The sequence below is a fragment of the Lynx canadensis genome, chromosome C2, assembly GCF_007474595.2.
Source record: "Lynx canadensis isolate LIC74 chromosome C2, mLynCan4.pri.v2, whole genome shotgun sequence".
In the NCBI taxonomy this organism is placed as follows: Eukaryota; Metazoa; Chordata; class Mammalia; order Carnivora; family Felidae; genus Lynx; species Lynx canadensis.
Window position 1 is genome coordinate 77,263,717 of NC_044311.2, and position 17,669 is coordinate 77,281,385.

The following is a 17,669-nucleotide window of genomic DNA, read 5'->3' on the forward strand; positions in this document are numbered from 1 at the left end:
GATTCACAGTGAAAATACCCTCTTAAAATCACTTACTTTTTTCTTCCAGTAATTATGCCATCAACTTGATACACAGTTGGATTAATTCGTTCTTGGTGTTGAGAGATTGCTTTTTGCTTTTTTAATTATGTAAAACAAACAGTCCAAGAGCAAAACTATGTAAGATACATTCACAGTTTACTTGCTTCACCCCGTTCACTTTCCTTGTCGAGGTAACTCGTAAGCTTTCTTTTAAGTAGGCCTCATGCCCAGCACAGAGCCCAACATGGGGCTTGAACTCATGACCCTGAGATCAAGATCTGAGCTGAGATCAAGAGTCAGATGCTTAATTGACTGAGCCACCCAGGTGCCTTTAGATAACCTGTCATCTCTTAATCTTTGTTTTTTTGAAAATATAGCTAGACATATATGCATTCATAATTCCTTTCCTTTTTTACACTAGTAAAAATACCATGTTAAAAATACTTATGCTTGGAGTGGTTAAGCGTCCAGTTCTGATTTTGGCTCACAGTTCCCATGAGTTTGAGCCCCACAGCAGGCTCTGCGCTGACAGCACAGATCCTGCTTGGGATTCTCTCTCCCCCACCTCTCTCTGCCCTTCCCCTGCTAGCACGGTCTCTCACTCTCTCTCAAAACCAATAAAACATTAAAAAATAACCACATGCTTGATTTTTCAAAAACTTCAATTTATTTTACAAATAAGTTACCCTCATTCTTCAGTTTTTTTATAGCTTCATAATAATCCATTGTTTCAGGAGGCTGTGCCTCATTACCAGTCCCCTCATGATGGATGTTTAGGCTATCAATCTTTTTTTTTGTACAAATAATGCTGCAGTGCAGGTGCCTTGTGCATGTCACTTTCTGTTTTCGCTGACCTCTCTTTGGGATAGATTCCTAGAAGTGGAATTGCTGGGTCAAATACCTAGCATATGTAATTTGCCAAATTTCCCTTTTCAGGGATAGGTAGCATCGTGTGTGTCACCCTCGTAGTCTTATCTACAAAGCCTCAGATATTTACTATTACAGAAAAGGGTTGCCAACCCCCTTATTGCAATCCTTAAGGTCTGGCAGCCAGCAGAGAGCCCATGGGGGGAGGTCGTGGAGGTAGTTTTCAATGGGCCAGGGTAGCAGTGGCCCGGATCTCGTGCTCAGTCATGTGTTCACACGGTCTGCCAGGGAAGGGCGACTAGGAGACAGTGGGGTTGGGTGCCTACGAAGAGGAAACCATGGATTTTGATTCTGCAGCCAGCACCCTGTCACAATTATCAATTTTGTCCTGTTTATGACACTTTGACTCTCCTCCCCCCCCCCACACCCTTTCCCCATATACATATTTCATACATTTTTGGTCTTTGTTAACGTAAGTTTTGGGATTTTATTATTACTGTATTTTGCTTGCCTCTTCAAGGGTAATGTTGATACTGAATTGTTTTAAACTTAGTTATAATTGTAGATTTGCAACAATTTAAGCATTTCTAGTTTAATGGTTTCGATGCTTTTAGTCTTTTTTAAACATGGGTTTTATTTGGCTCTTTAGTTGGAAACCTTTTCACATATTTTTAAAGACATAGGAATATTATCTGAACCCCTGCAAACAGAACTTTTTTGAAGTTTTCACACTTGAAAGATGACTGGGTATTCAAATTCTCGAGTCACGGCCCTTTTTCTTCTCAAAACGTGCTTTCTGGCACTCTGTAGTTTAGCAGAGAGAGCTGAAACTAGCTTGATTTTTGCTTGTTATTTGTTTTGTAAATCATTCTTTTGGGGTCTGTATCCTATTAGAATTTTAGTACTATCCAAAAATATATGCCAGAATCTATCTAGGTCCAAATCTCTTTGTCTGGTTGTATAAAGATACTGCTTTGTTGCTGTAACAAAGATCATAAAATAGCAGTGGCTTAAAACCAGTTTTCTCTCTCAGGTACCGATTTGAGCCTAAGCCCTCCAGTCTGATGTAGCAGGCATCATAATGTCAAGAGCTTTCCTCACACTTGGCTGCCACTTTGCATTTTAAGGTGGCCTTTCCTACTCCATCCCTGCTCTCACCCTCCACATCTGCATTCTGCCCCACGGGAAGTGGGAAGTGGGTGGGTACATCCTGGAGATGGCAGGTATGCATTGTTTTCTATCTTTTACGAAAGTGGTTCCATGAACAACCAGACCATGGCATGCATTGAAGGTTGTACGTATAAGCTATACGGAACCACTATAGTTCTGTAGAGCTTCTAATATGTCAGTTTCCCTTTGCTTTTGTTTAGTTGGTTTCGTTTTTGGTGCTCTTTTCATTATTTTGATATTTAACCGATTGAGCCACCCAGGCACCCGATCATCTTGTTCGATATTAACAAGAAGCCATGAGAGAAACATTGATGGCTGGTAACCAGAAGGCTTTTTTTTTTTTTTTTTTAATGTTTATTTTTGAGAGAGAGAAAGAGAGACAGAGTGTGATGGGGAGGAGCAGAGAGAGAGAGGGAGACACCGAATCCGAAGCAGGCTCCAGGCTCTGAACTGTTAGCCAAGCCTGATGCAGAGCTCAAACTCACGGTGAGATCATGACCTGGGCCGAAGTTGGATGCTTGACCAACTCAGGCACCCAGGCGCCCCACCAGAAGCCATTTTTTACTTGGAAGGACTTTGTTATGCTTAAACTTTTAAAGTTTATTTATTTTGAGAGACGGAGAGAGAGTGTGTGTTGTAAGAGGGTGAGGGACAGAGAGCAGGAGAGAGAGAGAGAGAGAGAGAGAGAGAGAGAATCTGAAGCAGGGTCCACACTGGCAGCACAGAGCCCAACACAGGGTTCAACCCATGAACCATAAGATCATGACCTCTGAGCTGAAACCAAGAGTTGGATACTTAACCAACTGAGCCACCCAGGTGCCCCTAAACTTTTATTTTATATATAAGGAGACAGGTCTCCAAGGTTATACGCTAGAGTACAGGCAAGCAGGGAGAAAATTTCTGGGCCGGAGCTTTCTCTGATGAAGCAGTGAGACCCCAGTAAAGGGAGCTATGGTAGGAGAGTCCCAGTCCCCCTGCTTCAGGACAGCCCTTGGTGACGCTGAGCTCTGCCCTGTCCCGCTCCCTCCACAGCCTCTTGCTGTTTCTTGAGCAAGGCCTCCATGCCTACCACCAGTTCTGTGGCACTTGAAGGTGGATGATGCAGGGGCCGGTTGTATTTCTCCACAAGATGGTGTTGAAGAGCTGAGAGAAAGCAAGTCCTAGAGATGAGGCCTGGAGGAGCTGGGAGAAGGGAGGACCAGGCAGTTGTCTGCAGGACAGTAGGAAGGTTGTTTTCAGGAAGGCAGAGCAGGCACTGTGTGTGGGTGGTCGCTGGGAGAGATTTCTGATCATGGAAGGGAGAGCTGTGAGGGGCCGAGCGAGGGCAGACCTGCCTGCCGCCCCCTCCCCCCATGGTGCCTTCAGCTATTAGAGAGATTTGAGGATTTCTATGACTCATGTTCTACATTAGTCAAGAGGACTGAGTGATCTCTAAGGTCCTTTGCCATGACTACTGTTCTGTGAATCCAGGGTTAAAGGATAGGTTTTACTGACTTCACAGAGGGTGACTGGAGGCAGTTTCGTAACTATGGGAGAAGCAGGGACATTCATGAGTCATAGAAGTCACTGAATCTTTCATATCGGAAACTGTTGAAATTACAGATAAAACTGATAGGGATCAGACTGTTTAGTTTTTCATTCATAGTTTGCTCACTAGAGGTTATGGGGACAAATGAATATATTCTTCACTTATGGTCAGCTGTATCTGAGATGAGAGGCAGTGCCCTAAAATGGAAACAAACCAAGTGCCTGGGGATGTATCACTGAATCACTGCTTTTACAAAGACCTACAGAGGGTACTGAGATCAAGGTAGAAAATAATTTTGTTCTACGAGGTATCCTGCTCTTGCCTGCTGTTTCTGAGAGAGGAAGAGTTATTAAGAGCAATCCCGGCTTCTAGAAAGACAGTGACTCTGTGGCTGATGTGAGCTAGAATAGAAAATTAACCTGCATATGGGGAAAGTTTTAAATTCCGATTCAGCAGCACCTTAAGGGGAATGTAGAAGAAGGAAATAAAGGCAGCAGTGACAACTGACTGGGGGATATGCTAATAGTATTACTAGGCGCGTGTGCTTAGCAGACCAAAGAAACCTCCGGAGGCTTTAAGACAGACATCTGGATGCGCGTACACCAGGCTAGGCTAGTCTCTCAAAATATACACGGTGGGCTTCTTTCATTAATTGCTAGCCTGGGCCCACCGCCTGTTGCCCGCATCTTTCCCCAGAGGTGTAGGAATAAGATGAGGCCCAATTCTTTTTCAATACTCTTCGCGTCCTCATCCCACCAGTCTGCTGAGTCACTGAGTCGCTCACATCCTCACTTGGTACCAGGTTATTCCCTTAGAAGTCCGTGTTTCTCCCCTCCTCACCTCTTGTCTTGTCAGGATGCCTTCCTTCTGTCCTAGGCTAATCACTTCCTTTGCTTCTTTGTCAAACTCCTCCAAACTTTTCTTTGGGTTCTTCTTTTCCTGTTTTTAAGCTCCCCCTCCATGCCGGACCCCTCTGCTAATTTGCAACCAATCTCTGTCATCCTTTTCCAGAGCTCCATCTGGAGGAAACAAGAACCCCTAGAAGCCTAATTAGAGGAAATGTAACCAGGGCAGAAGTGATGTTCAAGGCTACTCCCCAGTCTAGGGAGATGCTAGTACCTTCAAAACCACTATGGGTTCATGGGTTTTAAAGAGGTTCGATTCAAGGCAATGGAGTGGGAGGAGCGCTTTTCGAGTGCAGGCTAATGAAGAAACCCCTCTGTTATTGGACTAAGTCTCCATTTAACAACTGTCCTTTATTTTGCATAAAATCATGCAATTAGGACTTTCTGGGATGTCAGGACATCTTGTCAAGACAGGAAGTCTGGGATTCAAAGAAATGGATACAAAGTTTGCAACAGTCTGAGCTCACGCCCATTTGGCGAGCATTTACTTCATTAGGGTCCAGTACATACCCGCAAAGCTGTATTTACAGGAAGGTGGGACAGCATTTCATCCAGCACTGGGGTTCTCAGAAAATGGGTTGTGGGGGGAGAACGTTTCCTGCTTCAGGCCAGCTGTCTCCTTCCCGTCTTCTGCTTCTCCATGTGACCTCCCCTTCATTTCTGTAACCCAGGACAACTTCGGGTGCTTTGCACCGGGGCAGGACAGGCATCACCTCAGGACTCCTTTCCCTGTCTTTCTCTCACGTGTTCGGGGATGACTGTGCAAATGGGCAGTTTAGGAACTAGAGTTAAAACTCAGATTGTGCCACCTGCAATTTTAAAGGCCAAGGAATGCAACCAGAGAAGTAGAGCTAAGAGTGCATTTTGGAGGTTCCTGTGTCTTCTCTCACCCTGATTTCTCATCTTGATGGAATGGTTACCAGGCCCGTGGGCCTATATTAAAGCCCTTTAAATGTGCTGTTTCTCTGTTCATCTAAGAAAGACCCCTCAACCCAGGGCACAGCTTTCAGAAATAACCCTGTGGCTTCTCTCACACTGTCAACCTGTGGTTGATTCTCCCTCTGAGAGGGCAATGGGCTGGAGTCCGAATGGAGGAGGAGGGATGGTGGAGCCACAGGAATGGAACAGTCTGTTCCTGCCTGTATGCGTGCAGCCATAGCAGGGAGGGGATCAGCTGCATCGGTTGTGCCAGGAAACTTTAAAAGTACAACAGCATCACAGAAATTGGAATTCTGAGACAGTGAGGAATGGGGACAGGACATCAGTGAGGAACAAATTTTAAGTGATTCGAGAGCCCTCGAAGTTTGTTTGCAAGGGGGACGTGGCTATTCTGCAGTCCCATCAGCTCCCCTCCACCTGTCCTTGCTGTGCCCTGATCACCCCCAAAAGCCTGACTGACCCCCACTGGCAGTCAAGTTTTCACCGCAATTCCTAAGATTGCTTGGACTGCTAGCATCCATTTCTAGTAGACGCCACAGGTCTAGGAACGAAGGCTCATAAACGGAGCAGGGCCGTTCCCCTCCAACCTTTTCACAACACGTTCATGTGTCCAGTACAGCGCACCCCCTGCCCTCCAATCCATCGTTACCCCCTGCCTGTCTGATCTCCTGGAATACTTACAATTTAGGCTTCTGGGGAGGGATGACTACCTCTTCCCTTGAATTGTCAGCCATTTTATGCTCTTGCACTCCCCCACATAAAATCAACTCCGTGCTGGCCAGGTTTACAGTTCCCTAAAGCTAGGGGCTGGCCTTACCTACCTTGACACGCAGCCAGTCCGTCCCTCCAGTTCCATGGCTGTCAACCTCTAGCATACACAGGAATCACCCAGAGGGCTTGCTGAAGCAGACCGAGGGGCCCCTCCGAATTCCTGATTCAAGGTGGACCCCAAGAATCTGCATTTCCAGCAAGTTCCCAGGTGATACTGATGTTGCCAGTTGGGGGCCACACTTTAAGCACCACTGACTTAGTTTAGCTTCTTCCAGAAAGTGCCCTGGAGAAGCCTGCCTCCTCAGTATGGCTGCCCATTCCCCTAAGTCCTTCAGAGCTGGAATTCTGCTGACACTTCGGGACAGGCAATGCTTAGTAAAATAAGAGACCAAGACACCAGGATCTTGTTAGCTGGATATATTTCATTTTTTTTTGTTTGTTTGTTTTTGTTTTTTGTTTTTGTCACAGAACACTGTTTGCAGTAGAGGAAACTGGCATTGCAGTCTGGTGGTAAAATGGCTTGTTCACATAAACCAGTACATGTTCATCCTTTAGCGCAAAAAGCCCTAATGGCGCGTACCCTATTGAAATTCAGGACATCTCCAATATTTTCTCTCTCTGTTTTTCTTGTCATCTTTTTTTTTTGTTTTTTGTTTTTTAATAAACATTTTCAAGGTTTGTCCAAAAGAAGGCCATATAGGTTCTTGGCTAGCGGAAGACAATTCAGAACAGCTGTTGCACACTTGGACTGTCACCTTCTCCAGGCTGGCAGTTGAGATCTTATTTTTTTTCCAACTCATTTTTATTAAAAAAATAAAAAAATGCTCCAACTATCAGTTTTACAAAATCTCTAAGGGAAACACAAGAGCAAGGTGCTGAGGTAAAAAACACCTGAGGTAGCTTTTTTTTGTGTGTTTTTCTCGTTTAAAAAAATCTGTAAATTTAACGCCCTGGGCCAACGACCTCGTGTAAATTGCTATTTTCCTCCATTTTTTTTTTTTTTTTTTTTAAAGAAAGAAATCATTTCGCTGAATATTGATGGCTTATACACCAAAATGTAAAAAGACAAAAATACATTCTTTCTTTGTGGAATTTTTCTTTGTTTGGTTGGTTGGTTTGATGGTTCCTGTTTTCTTCTTCCAAAATGCTAGGACAAGTACATTGACTCTTGTTCTTTTGAGTAACCAAGTTGTAAGTTGAGGCTGGTTTGTGTGTTTCGCTTTTGTTCCTTTTGTGTGATGTGATACTCAGAGCACTGCTTTGCCATGGGGGGGGGGGTGGCGTAGATACCTGGGAATTGAGAAAGAGGGATGAGGGAATTAAAAGAATGGGGATGGAAAAGAAGGGGAGGGAGAGAAGGTAGGGGAGAGATAACAGAGAGAGACAGAGAATTATATAGCAGTATGCAAAAAACCAGTTTAAAACCTGTGAAGCAAGAGAAATGGTTGTGTGAGCTAGACAGGGATGAAGAGAGACAGAGTTTCCTCTTCAGAGAGACGGTAATCCCTTCTGTTGACATACACAGGTGTCCAGAACTGCTGGAGTGTCCTTCCGAGATTCCCCTCGGGTGAATTTGTGTGGGTGGTCTCGAAGCTCCTTACTAAACCATTAGACCTCCCAAAGGAACGACTTGATTCTTTAAAGTCTAGAAAAGCCTGCTTTCTCTTTAAAAAGAAAAAAAAAATTAATAATTGATTAAAACTTGGAGTTAGTTGAGTTATTGATATATTATTTCTAAAATATATTAACGCTGCAGGCACCCTGTGTAACCCACAGGCCACATATCTTAACATCTTTTCCCTTCTAATATGTACACACATGTACAGAGACAATTTCCACAAAAAGAAAAGGGTGTGTAATTTTGCTTTGCTTTGAACACGTTCACCTATGTTAGTTTCAACTAAAAGGGATAGCGTTGTAGGAGGTAAGGAGAGATCCGAGTGGATGGTGCAGTGGATGGCTGGGAAGCCTGCAGAGGCCCTGGGGGAGGCAGGAGGCCGGGCAGGGACCCGGTCTGACCTCCCACCATCCTCCTGCCCCTGGGATTCTCAGGGCCTCTGCAGAGTCCCCGGTGCCTCCGCAGACTCTTCTCATTCCTCAGGATGGTCTTTGGTTTGCTCCCGAGCTGGCTGGCTGGGTTTGGTCTCATTCTTCGTCAGGTGTTGGAAGGGCTACATTCATCCGTTGTTTTGCTGGTGCCTGTGGGAGCCTCACTTGCTGCGCTGTGAGGCGACTCCCTGAGATATTCTGCTCCTGCTGCTTCACCTGTTGTACAATTTCCCTGATCTTGCGCTGTGCCAGTCTGCAGCAAGGGAGAGGAAGGGACAGGGGAGAGAAAAGGAACCCGGTTCTGAGGACAAGCAGTGGGGGTCGGGGGGTGGGAGGGTGGGGTTGGGACTTGGGGAAAGGAAGTGGGAAGCTCAGAAAAACTGTTGTCTACCCGCTGAGGCCCTCACTCCGGGGGCTTTTTCTGCCTAAAGTGGCAGGGTTCCCCCCACCCCTACTTCAAGGCAAACTGGTTGTGGAATAAGGAGATGGGAGCCAGAAGCTTCCAAGTGGCTGGACAGATAAGCCAAGCAGAGCCAGGGAACAGTGAGGAGGGGGCCTCATGGAGGTCAGACAGCAATCCCCCTCCCACTATACACATGGCAGCTTTAACCCTTCCCTCCCCCCACCCCCACCTTTCTGGAGTCACTAGGAAGAACATGAGTGTGATGCTGGGAAAGATGGACAAGAAATGGGACGAGGAAGAAGTGAGAAACTGGCCCAGACACTCTATCCTGCACTAGAGAAAACACATGAGCCCAAACCTGACCCCTCACCCCACCCTAGTACTCCAGTGCAGGGAGAACCCTGAGGCTGCACGCCTGTGAGACCTGGCAGTTAACACACATTCCCAAGGGCACCTGAGGAGCTGGGACACGACCGGCAGAAGAGGGAGGTGTGGGCCGGGGCTCTGGCTGGAGGAAGGGGCACGGGTGAGAGCAGCTAGTGTGCAAGTGCCTTGCCCACACAGGTCCCACTGGCATGGCTTTGGAGAGCAAGTGGAGCGCTCAGACCAGGCTTCAGTGTAAGCTTTGACCGCCCTCACTGGTTTAGGGCAAGGACTGGGACTGCTCTATCCCCATACCCAAACAACAAAAGCATCGAAAAGAGGGCGCCCTGGGTGGCTCAGTCTATTAAGCATCCGACTCTACTTTCAGCTCAGGTCATGATCTCTTGGTTCATGGGTTCAAGCCCTTTGTTGGGCTCTGCGCCAGTGGTGTGGAGCCTGCTTGGGATTCCGTCTCTCTGCCCCTCCCCCCCCCCCCACCACACCTGGATTCTCTCTCTCTCTCAATAAATAAATGTATGTTATGTATATAATGTATGTATATAAAGGCGTCAAAAATAACCAGGAGTACATGATGCCGAGTCCACTGGTCCTTCTGAATGAAACAGAAGTGGCCCTGTGCTCTGACGGGGCATGTCATGGTGAGATGGAGAAGGACAGCAGAGAAATGAAGGTCTCCAGCAATGAGCATGTTTAACTCTTAACAGAGAATTCTGGCACCTCAAAGCCTGACTGGGGCACCCTGAGGCAGGGTCCTTGCCTGGTATGTAGTTCCCACCAGGGGAACGTGGTGACTGAGGCCTGAGGAGACGGCAGAGGAAGGGGAGACCTTATGCTTTAGCATTTCAGGGGGCTTGAGATGTGCTTGGCTTGACTTCAAAGTGCTAGCCTCTTCCTCAAGCTCCCCTAGAAGGCCTGGGGGAGAGCAGGGCTGAGAAGGTGTGGAACAATTTCCCCTGCCCTGTAGAGCCAGGTAGAGGTTCCATCTGTCGTGGGGTGTGGGTGCAGGGCACGGCCAACCCAACAGGCCACCAGTAGCTCAGAACTGAAAAGAGACTGGCACGAGAGACCAGACCCTCACAGCACAGGTACCTGGCTAGCAAAGAAGTGCCCGATAATTCTGACGATCACTTCCTCATTTTCATCCGGCGTTTGGTCACGAGGCACGATGACTTCTGCACTGGTTAAGTTCTGCAGTTCGTTCACCTGTGAAGGGAGAAAAGCGGGGTCAGGAGGCAGCGGGAGAGGGGCGTGCTGGAGGGCAAGGCAGCTAGAGGCTATTCTCCTTTCCTTCAGTCTAGAACATGTCCGGGGGCTTCCCAGTCCCTGATCACATGGGATCAATGGGAGGCCCAGGGAGGGTCCAGCCTCCGACTGCCTGGAGCTCCTTTTGGGGCTGAATTCTTATTCTGGAGTCTCCGCGGTGTGGTTCCTGCACATGCTCGCAGTGACCCAGGCTCTCCCAGCACCAAGGAAGGAAAATCACCAAAGTAAACTTTCCTTTCTAATCAGACCTTGCTCTGATGCCTGCTCTTCATTTTCATCCCTGCCTCCGAGTCCTACTTACGCTGCTTCAGCCGCTGGATTGTTACCTTTTCTCCCTGCCACTCCAGTGCCGTGCCGGTCACCTGCGGGAAGTGGCCAGCCCGTGCCGCTCTCCCTCACCTGCAGCCCACCTCCTGCACTCCGGTGCTCCTCCTCACCAGCCTCAACAAGCCAACACTGCCCCAGGCCCTGGCAGGGTGCTGAACACACAGGTGGGGTCTGCAAGGCCCGGTGGACAGCTCACAGTCTCTGGGGGGCAGTGTTGGCTTGATGAACAGAATTCACTGACAGGTTCTAAAACGACCAAATAGGAGATCAAAGGGCTCAGGAGTCTAATCCCCCATGGGCCATTTGCTCTCTCTTGCCTAGGGTATCCCAAGCGGCCTGGAGCTGGTGTGTGCCCTCTGATACTGGTCACATTCCTGGATGTGGGGAGTAATCCACAAACCATTCAACTTTCTTCTTTTGTATAAAGGTGACTCACTGTATGTAGAACTTGGCTTTGAGTCCTTAGTAAGAATTTCTGTGTAAAGAAAATAGCAGGTGTGTGCACGTGCACACACATACAACTCTAGAGATCCCTCAAATTCCTGCCACTCAACACTGTCACCTTGCTAGTGTGCATGGGCTCTCGGGGTCATATGCCCACCACGTAAGTCACGTTCTAGATCACTTCTGTGTCTGACAGAACTATCTGCTCATTCCTACAGGCTTCAGAATCGATCCTCTGACACTTTTCAAATTACTTTGTGTTGCTGCCACCTTCACGTTGAAAACCTTCATTGCTTTTTGTTTTTTGTTTTAAAGTATTTCCTTTTTTACCCACCACGCGGTTGCTAACCTAGCTCCCTTGTAACAGGTGGGCAGGTTTGGGAAAGAGCCAGAAGACAGAATCTGCAGGATGGAAAGTTTGAAAAGTGAGGGGAGAGTGTAGGACACCAGACCCTGAAGGCCTCTGAATGTGAATTTAGAGAAGATGACAGTCTGCTAAGTAGGTATACACTGGGTGGAGCTCTATTCCCTAGTGTTTTCCTGCTGTTCTGTGTGGGTTTAAAGGGGCCAGGAGGCAGCCTCCTCCTCTTCAGGGAGGACCTTCACTTCCCAGCATGTAGCTGAGATGTCCTATTTCTAGGCACAGAACCCTGGTGTTTTTGGTGGCCTGGCCCAGTACCACAGATTCGGGGCCCTCGGCTCTGGAAGAATGTCCTTCCAGAGCCAGTGGGGGTCTCAAGGAAATCGGGTCAGGCTGGGGCAGGGAATGGGCCCAAGAGATGAAGCCAGCTCAGAGCAAACTTACGGTTTTGCCGCCCTTGCCGATCACCCGGCCAGCTGTAGAAGAGGGCACTCTGATGTGCGCTTCCAGCTTCACCTCTTCTTTGGGGTTAAAGAAGTTTTCTTCCTTCAGTTTCCCAAAGATCCGCCCCTGGGCCTGAGAGAGCAAGGCGTGACCGCTTCGCCGTGCTGCTGCCAGAACCGGTCGGGGAGCCCAGGCCTGCACACCCCCAGCCCCGAATTCACTGGGGCCACCACGGGGGAGCTGTGTACCCTGCTTCCCTCCTTCAGAGACCTGGCTGTTCCTGCCACACTCAAGGAACGTACCTGACCGCTGCCTCTTGGAAGCTTGGTGTGGGGCCGGGGGTGGGGGTGATGGGGCAGAACTAGGTCTTAGTTCCCTTATCCACAGCACCTACGAACACCTGGCTGAACGAACCTGTCCAGGGGACTCTTCCTCCCATCATGGTATTTTTAGACCCCGGGTTACAAAAGGATGGAGGCGAGGTAGGTGGTGACTGGGGATGCTTTCTGATGTCTTAACTCCAGCCAGGGAAGCTGAGACATTACGGTTTAAGACAAAAAAACTTTAACAATTGAGATATAATTCTTACAGCCTAAAACTCATCATTTTGAAGTATACAGTCCAGGAGTTTTCTGTGTATTCACTACATTAAGCAGCCAGTACCACTATTCAGGACATCTCCATCCCAGTCCCCCGGAGCAAAACTCCATACCTAGCAGGCAGTCCCCATTCGTCCCTTCCCCAGCCCCTACTTTCTGTCTCTGGATTTACCTTTGCTGGACATTTCATATAAAGGGACTCTCATAATATGCGGCCTTTTGTGTCTGTCTTCTTTCACTTCATGCAGTGTTTTCTAGGTTTATCCATGCTGTAGCATGCATCAGAATTTTGCTTTTTATGGCTAATTTCCTACTGAGTGCATAGATCACATTTTATTTATCCACTCATGAGCTGAAGGGCTATTCTTCTTAAATGTTTTCACATGTGTTAATGTTTTCTCAAATTTTCAGTATTTTTAATGATAAGGACTATACTTTTATAAATATGTTTCTTTTAGAAAACTCAATTTATAATTTTCCCAGGGGAGAAAAAAGGGCAAAAACAAAATGCATCCGACCAAACTCCCAACAAGCTACTGCTCTTTCCCCTTACACCCCATGGTTATGCCCCCACAGCTTGAAGGGTATAAAATACTAAAGGAGTCTGAGACACTTATCCTCAAAACTGTGGCTCAGGGGTCAGAGATAGCCCAGAGGAGTGTCATTTGAACTAGGCACTGACACTCTACATTTCCATGAGAGAAGGGAAGGAGTGCTCCAGGAAGCAGAGCTCCAGGGAACAACCTGGAGGTAGGCAAGACAGCATGAGTCTGAGACTAGTGAGCAGCAGCAGGAAGAAAAATCGAGGCTGGGCCTCGCAAAGCAGTCTTGAACATGCCTCTGAGATGGCCGCCACCTGCTAAAGGCCCTTAGCTACTGCAGGGCTGAGGTGGCCCCTGGCACTGACCTTGAACTGGGCTTCAGGTGGGCCGGTGATGATGACCATTCTTTCGCTGACATCTGGGCCTTCCGCCGGGGCAATCTGCAGTTTACAAGGCAAGAGGAAAATGCTGCTGCCGGGCTGTGGTCCCCAGTCCCCTCTCTCATACTAGCAAGGGATTATGATGTGGTTTCTGCCTTTGCAACTGCTGCTTTCACTCTGGGTCTTAGGAAGATACCACCATAGTGCCCAGTATCAAATTTGGGTCTTTGACCATCCAGGCAGACTTGGAAACAGTGCAAGGAGTTCCTGCCCGTCCCTGCCCCGAGCACCTGCAATGACTGGCCTCCTTTTACCGAGCCAAGGGAGTCAAGAGCTCTAGGAGGAAGAAGGAGGTGTAGGCTCAGCTAGCCCACCCAGGGCCCCGAGGGGGTAAGGGCTAAGTCCACAGAGGCACTACTGTGGAGCCAACTTGCAGGAAAGGTGCCCCTGGTTCTAGTTCTCAGCTCACAGAGGCAACTGGCTGCAAGGGAGAGTTGAGCTAGAGCATGAGTGGCCAGGACCTGCTCCTCCACGGCACAGGAACCAAGTGTGACAGCACCAGAGCAAGGATGAGGTCACCCTGGTCCCAGTGTCTGCTCTGCAAATCCCTCCCCTCCCCGGCCTCCATGTCCTCATCTGTGAAATTTGGAGGTGAAATCTGGCAAGCTCAATGCTGCCTTCTATTTGTGAGTCTATCTGCTCTATTTGTGATTCTGAGTTCTCTTGTAACACAACTCAATGACAGACCAAGCAAGCATGATTTTTGTTGTTGTTGTCGTTAGACTCATTTTATATTCTTTTCTGCATACCCTGCCTTATTCTGAAAATCATTAAGGTAGCTTTGAAAATGAAAACAGTGTAGCAAAACTAAAGTTAGTTTAAAATGAGCTAAGGGTACACCATTTAGGAATGAGTCAAGCTTGAGGTTAGTACAACTGTCTGACATTCACCAGCTAAGACCAGCAGTCCAAGAGCTACTCCTGTGCTCCTGCAGCTTTGGAATGACATTCCACCGGCAAACTCCCTCGAGAGCACCAGGAAGGAGAACCCTGTTTTATCACTGAAACAAACAGGACCCGGAGGGGAGGTGACTGCCGAGATCCCAGGGTGAGCAGGGGCGGGAGTAAGGCTCAGGAGATTTGTGTGGCATTCGGAAGCCTGCGGATGCTCTGCAGGGAGAGTGACGGGAGCCCAGCTGTTGTCTGTAACCAAGGCATCTTGGGGTGTTATCTTCCCGACCTCACCTCAACCCAGCCCCTGCCAGCACTCAACCCCCACATATAAGTGTACAGCTCTCTCCCTGCCCTGGGAGCATCTCCCTGTGCCTGTAGCTGTGGTCTCTGAAGACAGGCAAAGCAGGAATGGAGGGTTCTTTAGAGTGAGATTATCCATTTTGCTTTAGAGAAAATGCTTTCAGTCCTGTTGAAAATAACAAAGCCAGGTCTGATTTTTAAAAGTAGAAAGCTTCTCTCACCAATACTTGGCTTCTGTGGTTTTCTCTCCTTTACTGCTATGGAGACAGGCAGGGATCGGGAAAGAAGGCTGCGGCTGGAGAAGCAGGATGTTGTGTGCAGCATAAAGGATGATGGGGTACTGCCAGCCTGCAGAGCCCGTTCTGTTCCCCTGGTCCTGCCCTGCTGTGTCTGCCCATCAGAGGCCATGAGTCAGGTGATACACCCCTGCTCAACCTTGCTGGGACATAGAAGGATGGTGGGGACGCCGTGGGGTGGAGCCCAAGGGATTGCCCTCTCTCTTAGTTTCCCGAAGGCCAGCTGGGAGTGACTCTGGTATAGCACTCAGGTTGCTGAGGTGGAAAAAACACTGGACCAGAGATCAGATCACCTGGTCAAATGTCGGCTCTTGTATTCTTTACCTTCGTGACCTTCAACACTCAGTGAAACCCTCTGGGCCCTGTTCCTCACGGGCAACAGTAAGTGGGAAGCAAGTGCTCCGGCCAGTCCCAGTGGTGCTCAGCACACTACAGGGCAGCACAACCGATGAGGTCAGGGCCGGTCCTGCCACTTGTGTGCCTTGGCCTGGTCCCTGGGCCTCTCTAAGTCCCACTTTTCCCAGGGAAAAAGAGAGGATTTCATGTCATAATCCCTTGAGCCCCTTTGAGTTGAAATCATCTCCTTCTGTCTCTTGCACGGTATCTCAGGCCACATGACTGGACACAGGGAAAGGCCCTTGGGGGCAGCCGGCCCAGTGGTCCTCCACGCTGTACCTGTCCTGCCACGGCTGCCGGCATGTGGGCTGGGGTCTTAGCTGCAACAAGCCTGTTAGAAGCCATGGCCCCCCCGTGTGCTGCGCTGCAGTCCGCCCGCACCTCAGGGCTCCCGCCTAGACTCTGCACTTGGCAGGTAACAGAGCTGAGGCCTGAGACGGGAAATGATTTGCCCAAATAATACTCTTTGATGGTCTCGCTGCAATTCTTGTGCTGTACTACTCAGAATGTTTTGTTTTTGCTTCTTCTCCAGCACACTTGCTGTGGGAGAAATTCCAGCTCTTCTTGTGGAGAAAGCGCAAGCATTCTTTCTCTCCAAGTCATGAGACTTCTCGCTCGGAATTCCGGGTTGTCCCATGGTAGCAAATTATTTTACGTAACAACGGAAACTCTGTTTTCAAAAGAGTTTCATGAGGCTTGGGACGTGCTCAGCATTCTGCCTGTGAGTCAGAGCCGATAGCTGGGCTTGGAGCAGGACCAGGGTCGAATAATCCTTCCCTTTCAGCTTCTCGGGCGCTTCTTCACATGGCGCTCGAAGGGGCAGGATGTGGGTCTGTAACTACACTCACCACCATTTCCATAAATCAAGGGGCCTTCCTTCCTGAGCCACTCTGTGCAGTCCCAGGACTGCCTGTCCGGCTGTGATACCAGCTTTTGTTTACCTACACTTTTATCACTTTCCAAAGAGTTTTTCATCCAAACTACTTTCTTGAGAATTTGTGAAGCAGAGAGACTAATTAAAGCGTCAAAGCACTGATAACAGCGAAGTGAAAATGATGCTCTGCTGAAGTGCGCTCCCTTAGGTTGGGGAAAAAACCCTCAGCCTTTTTCTTTCCTCCCTCCCTCCCTTCCTCCCTTCCTTTTTTCCTTCCTTCTTTTTTTTTTTTTTGCTTTATCTTCTTAAGAAGAAGACTATGGTAGCCCAAACAGGACTGGGTTGGCTTGTCTGTTACTAGAAATTTTTCTAATTCAGTTGTTAGTTGAGCAAGAAAGGAATGAGAGAGGTAAAGATGAGAGCAGATAGGATTAATCTTGGGGGCCAATTTGCCAGATCCTGTGGGAGTCTGTCCCCAGAAAGAGTCAGCGTTGCTCAGGACTAGCAGAAGGAACAAGGCACATGGGGTGGGAAGGTGGTGATGGAAGAAGGCGGGAAACAGGTGGCTGTGGAGAGCAGCTTTACCTTGATGGAGGCCCCAGCGAATCGAGCCAGCTGTTTAATGTGCGCCCCCTTCTTCCCAATGATGGCACCTACAGCCTGGGTCGGGATGAAGAGATTCACAATCTCCTGCTCAGGGTACTGGAAGGGCAGCACAAGACAAGACATCATTCCCACTGGGTTGTTCCATCAGGCACTCAGCAGGTACCTAGCATCTACGACGAGCCGTGTGCTGTGGGAGCCCTAATACCCAAGGAAATGGTCAAAATGGTGCATGGGATGCTCCTGCGGCCTAGTTGCTGCAGGTGTGAGGCCTAAGGAACAAACCTGGGCACAGGGAGCACTACATGACAATCGAAATGGGAACTCCTCTTGAGCAGCTCTGAATTTGCTGGATTCAGAAAGCTGTCTGTTCACAGGCTTTCTGTCATATGCAAATGTGATAGGTACTGCTCGCTCCTGTGTCTTTATCCAAGAAATCAATACTGTTATTAAATATACCTGGCCTGAGGACAGGGTCCTGAGGCACTTTGTTAGAAGAACAGGAAACAACTCTGCACACCTTGTAGCCATGACTGGTGGGATCTTCACCAGAGTGACATCAGGTTCGAAAGAAGGTAAGTAAACCTGCCGTGACCATGCCACATGGTGACAGCCCAGAGAGACCAGGGGTCGTCCCCATAGGGGTCTGTGGGAATGACACGACCCCATTTGTTCAAAGACCTTTAGAAACGCTCTTCTTTGCTAAATACTATCTCCTAATTTTATCTCTTGATCATTCGTATGTACCTGTTTCCTGCCACCTGTGGATTTGTAAGCATTGGCAGGAGTGCTGACTGTTGGGGTAGTTTGGTGTCACTCACAAGAAGCCCTGGACACACAGGACCCAGCA

At 48.5% G+C, this 17,669-nt stretch overlaps 1 protein-coding gene and 2 long non-coding RNA genes across 4 annotated transcripts in view; 2 read left to right on the forward strand and 1 right to left on the reverse strand.

Annotated features, from left to right (window-relative positions):
- Window positions 1-6,847: 6,847 nt before the first annotated feature.
- IGF2BP2 (insulin like growth factor 2 mRNA binding protein 2) overlaps window positions 6,848-17,669 on the reverse strand; it is a 157,823-nt gene continuing 147,001 nt past the window's right edge. For both annotated transcript variants that reach the window (XM_030329468.2, XM_030329470.1), the window contains 5 exons: window positions 16,802-16,918; window positions 13,383-13,457; window positions 11,877-12,008; window positions 10,127-10,240; window positions 6,848-8,503 (listed from right to left, as the gene is read on the reverse strand). In XM_030329468.2, the coding sequence (XP_030185328.1) occupies window positions 8,357-8,503; window positions 10,127-10,240; window positions 11,877-12,008; window positions 13,383-13,457; window positions 16,802-16,918 (585 nt within the window). In that variant the 3' untranslated portion in view covers window positions 6,848-8,356. The remainder of the gene's footprint in view (window positions 8,504-10,126; window positions 10,241-11,876; window positions 12,009-13,382; window positions 13,458-16,801; window positions 16,919-17,669) is intronic.
- On the forward strand, window positions 10,234-12,439 carry LOC115523427. Its single transcript, XR_003971725.1, has 2 exons — window positions 10,234-11,570; window positions 11,985-12,439. It is a non-coding gene; the product is annotated as an uncharacterized LOC115523427 (long non-coding RNA).
- Window positions 12,908-17,624, forward strand: LOC115523425. Its single transcript, XR_003971724.1, has 2 exons — window positions 12,908-15,757; window positions 15,875-17,624. It is a non-coding gene; the product is annotated as an uncharacterized LOC115523425 (long non-coding RNA).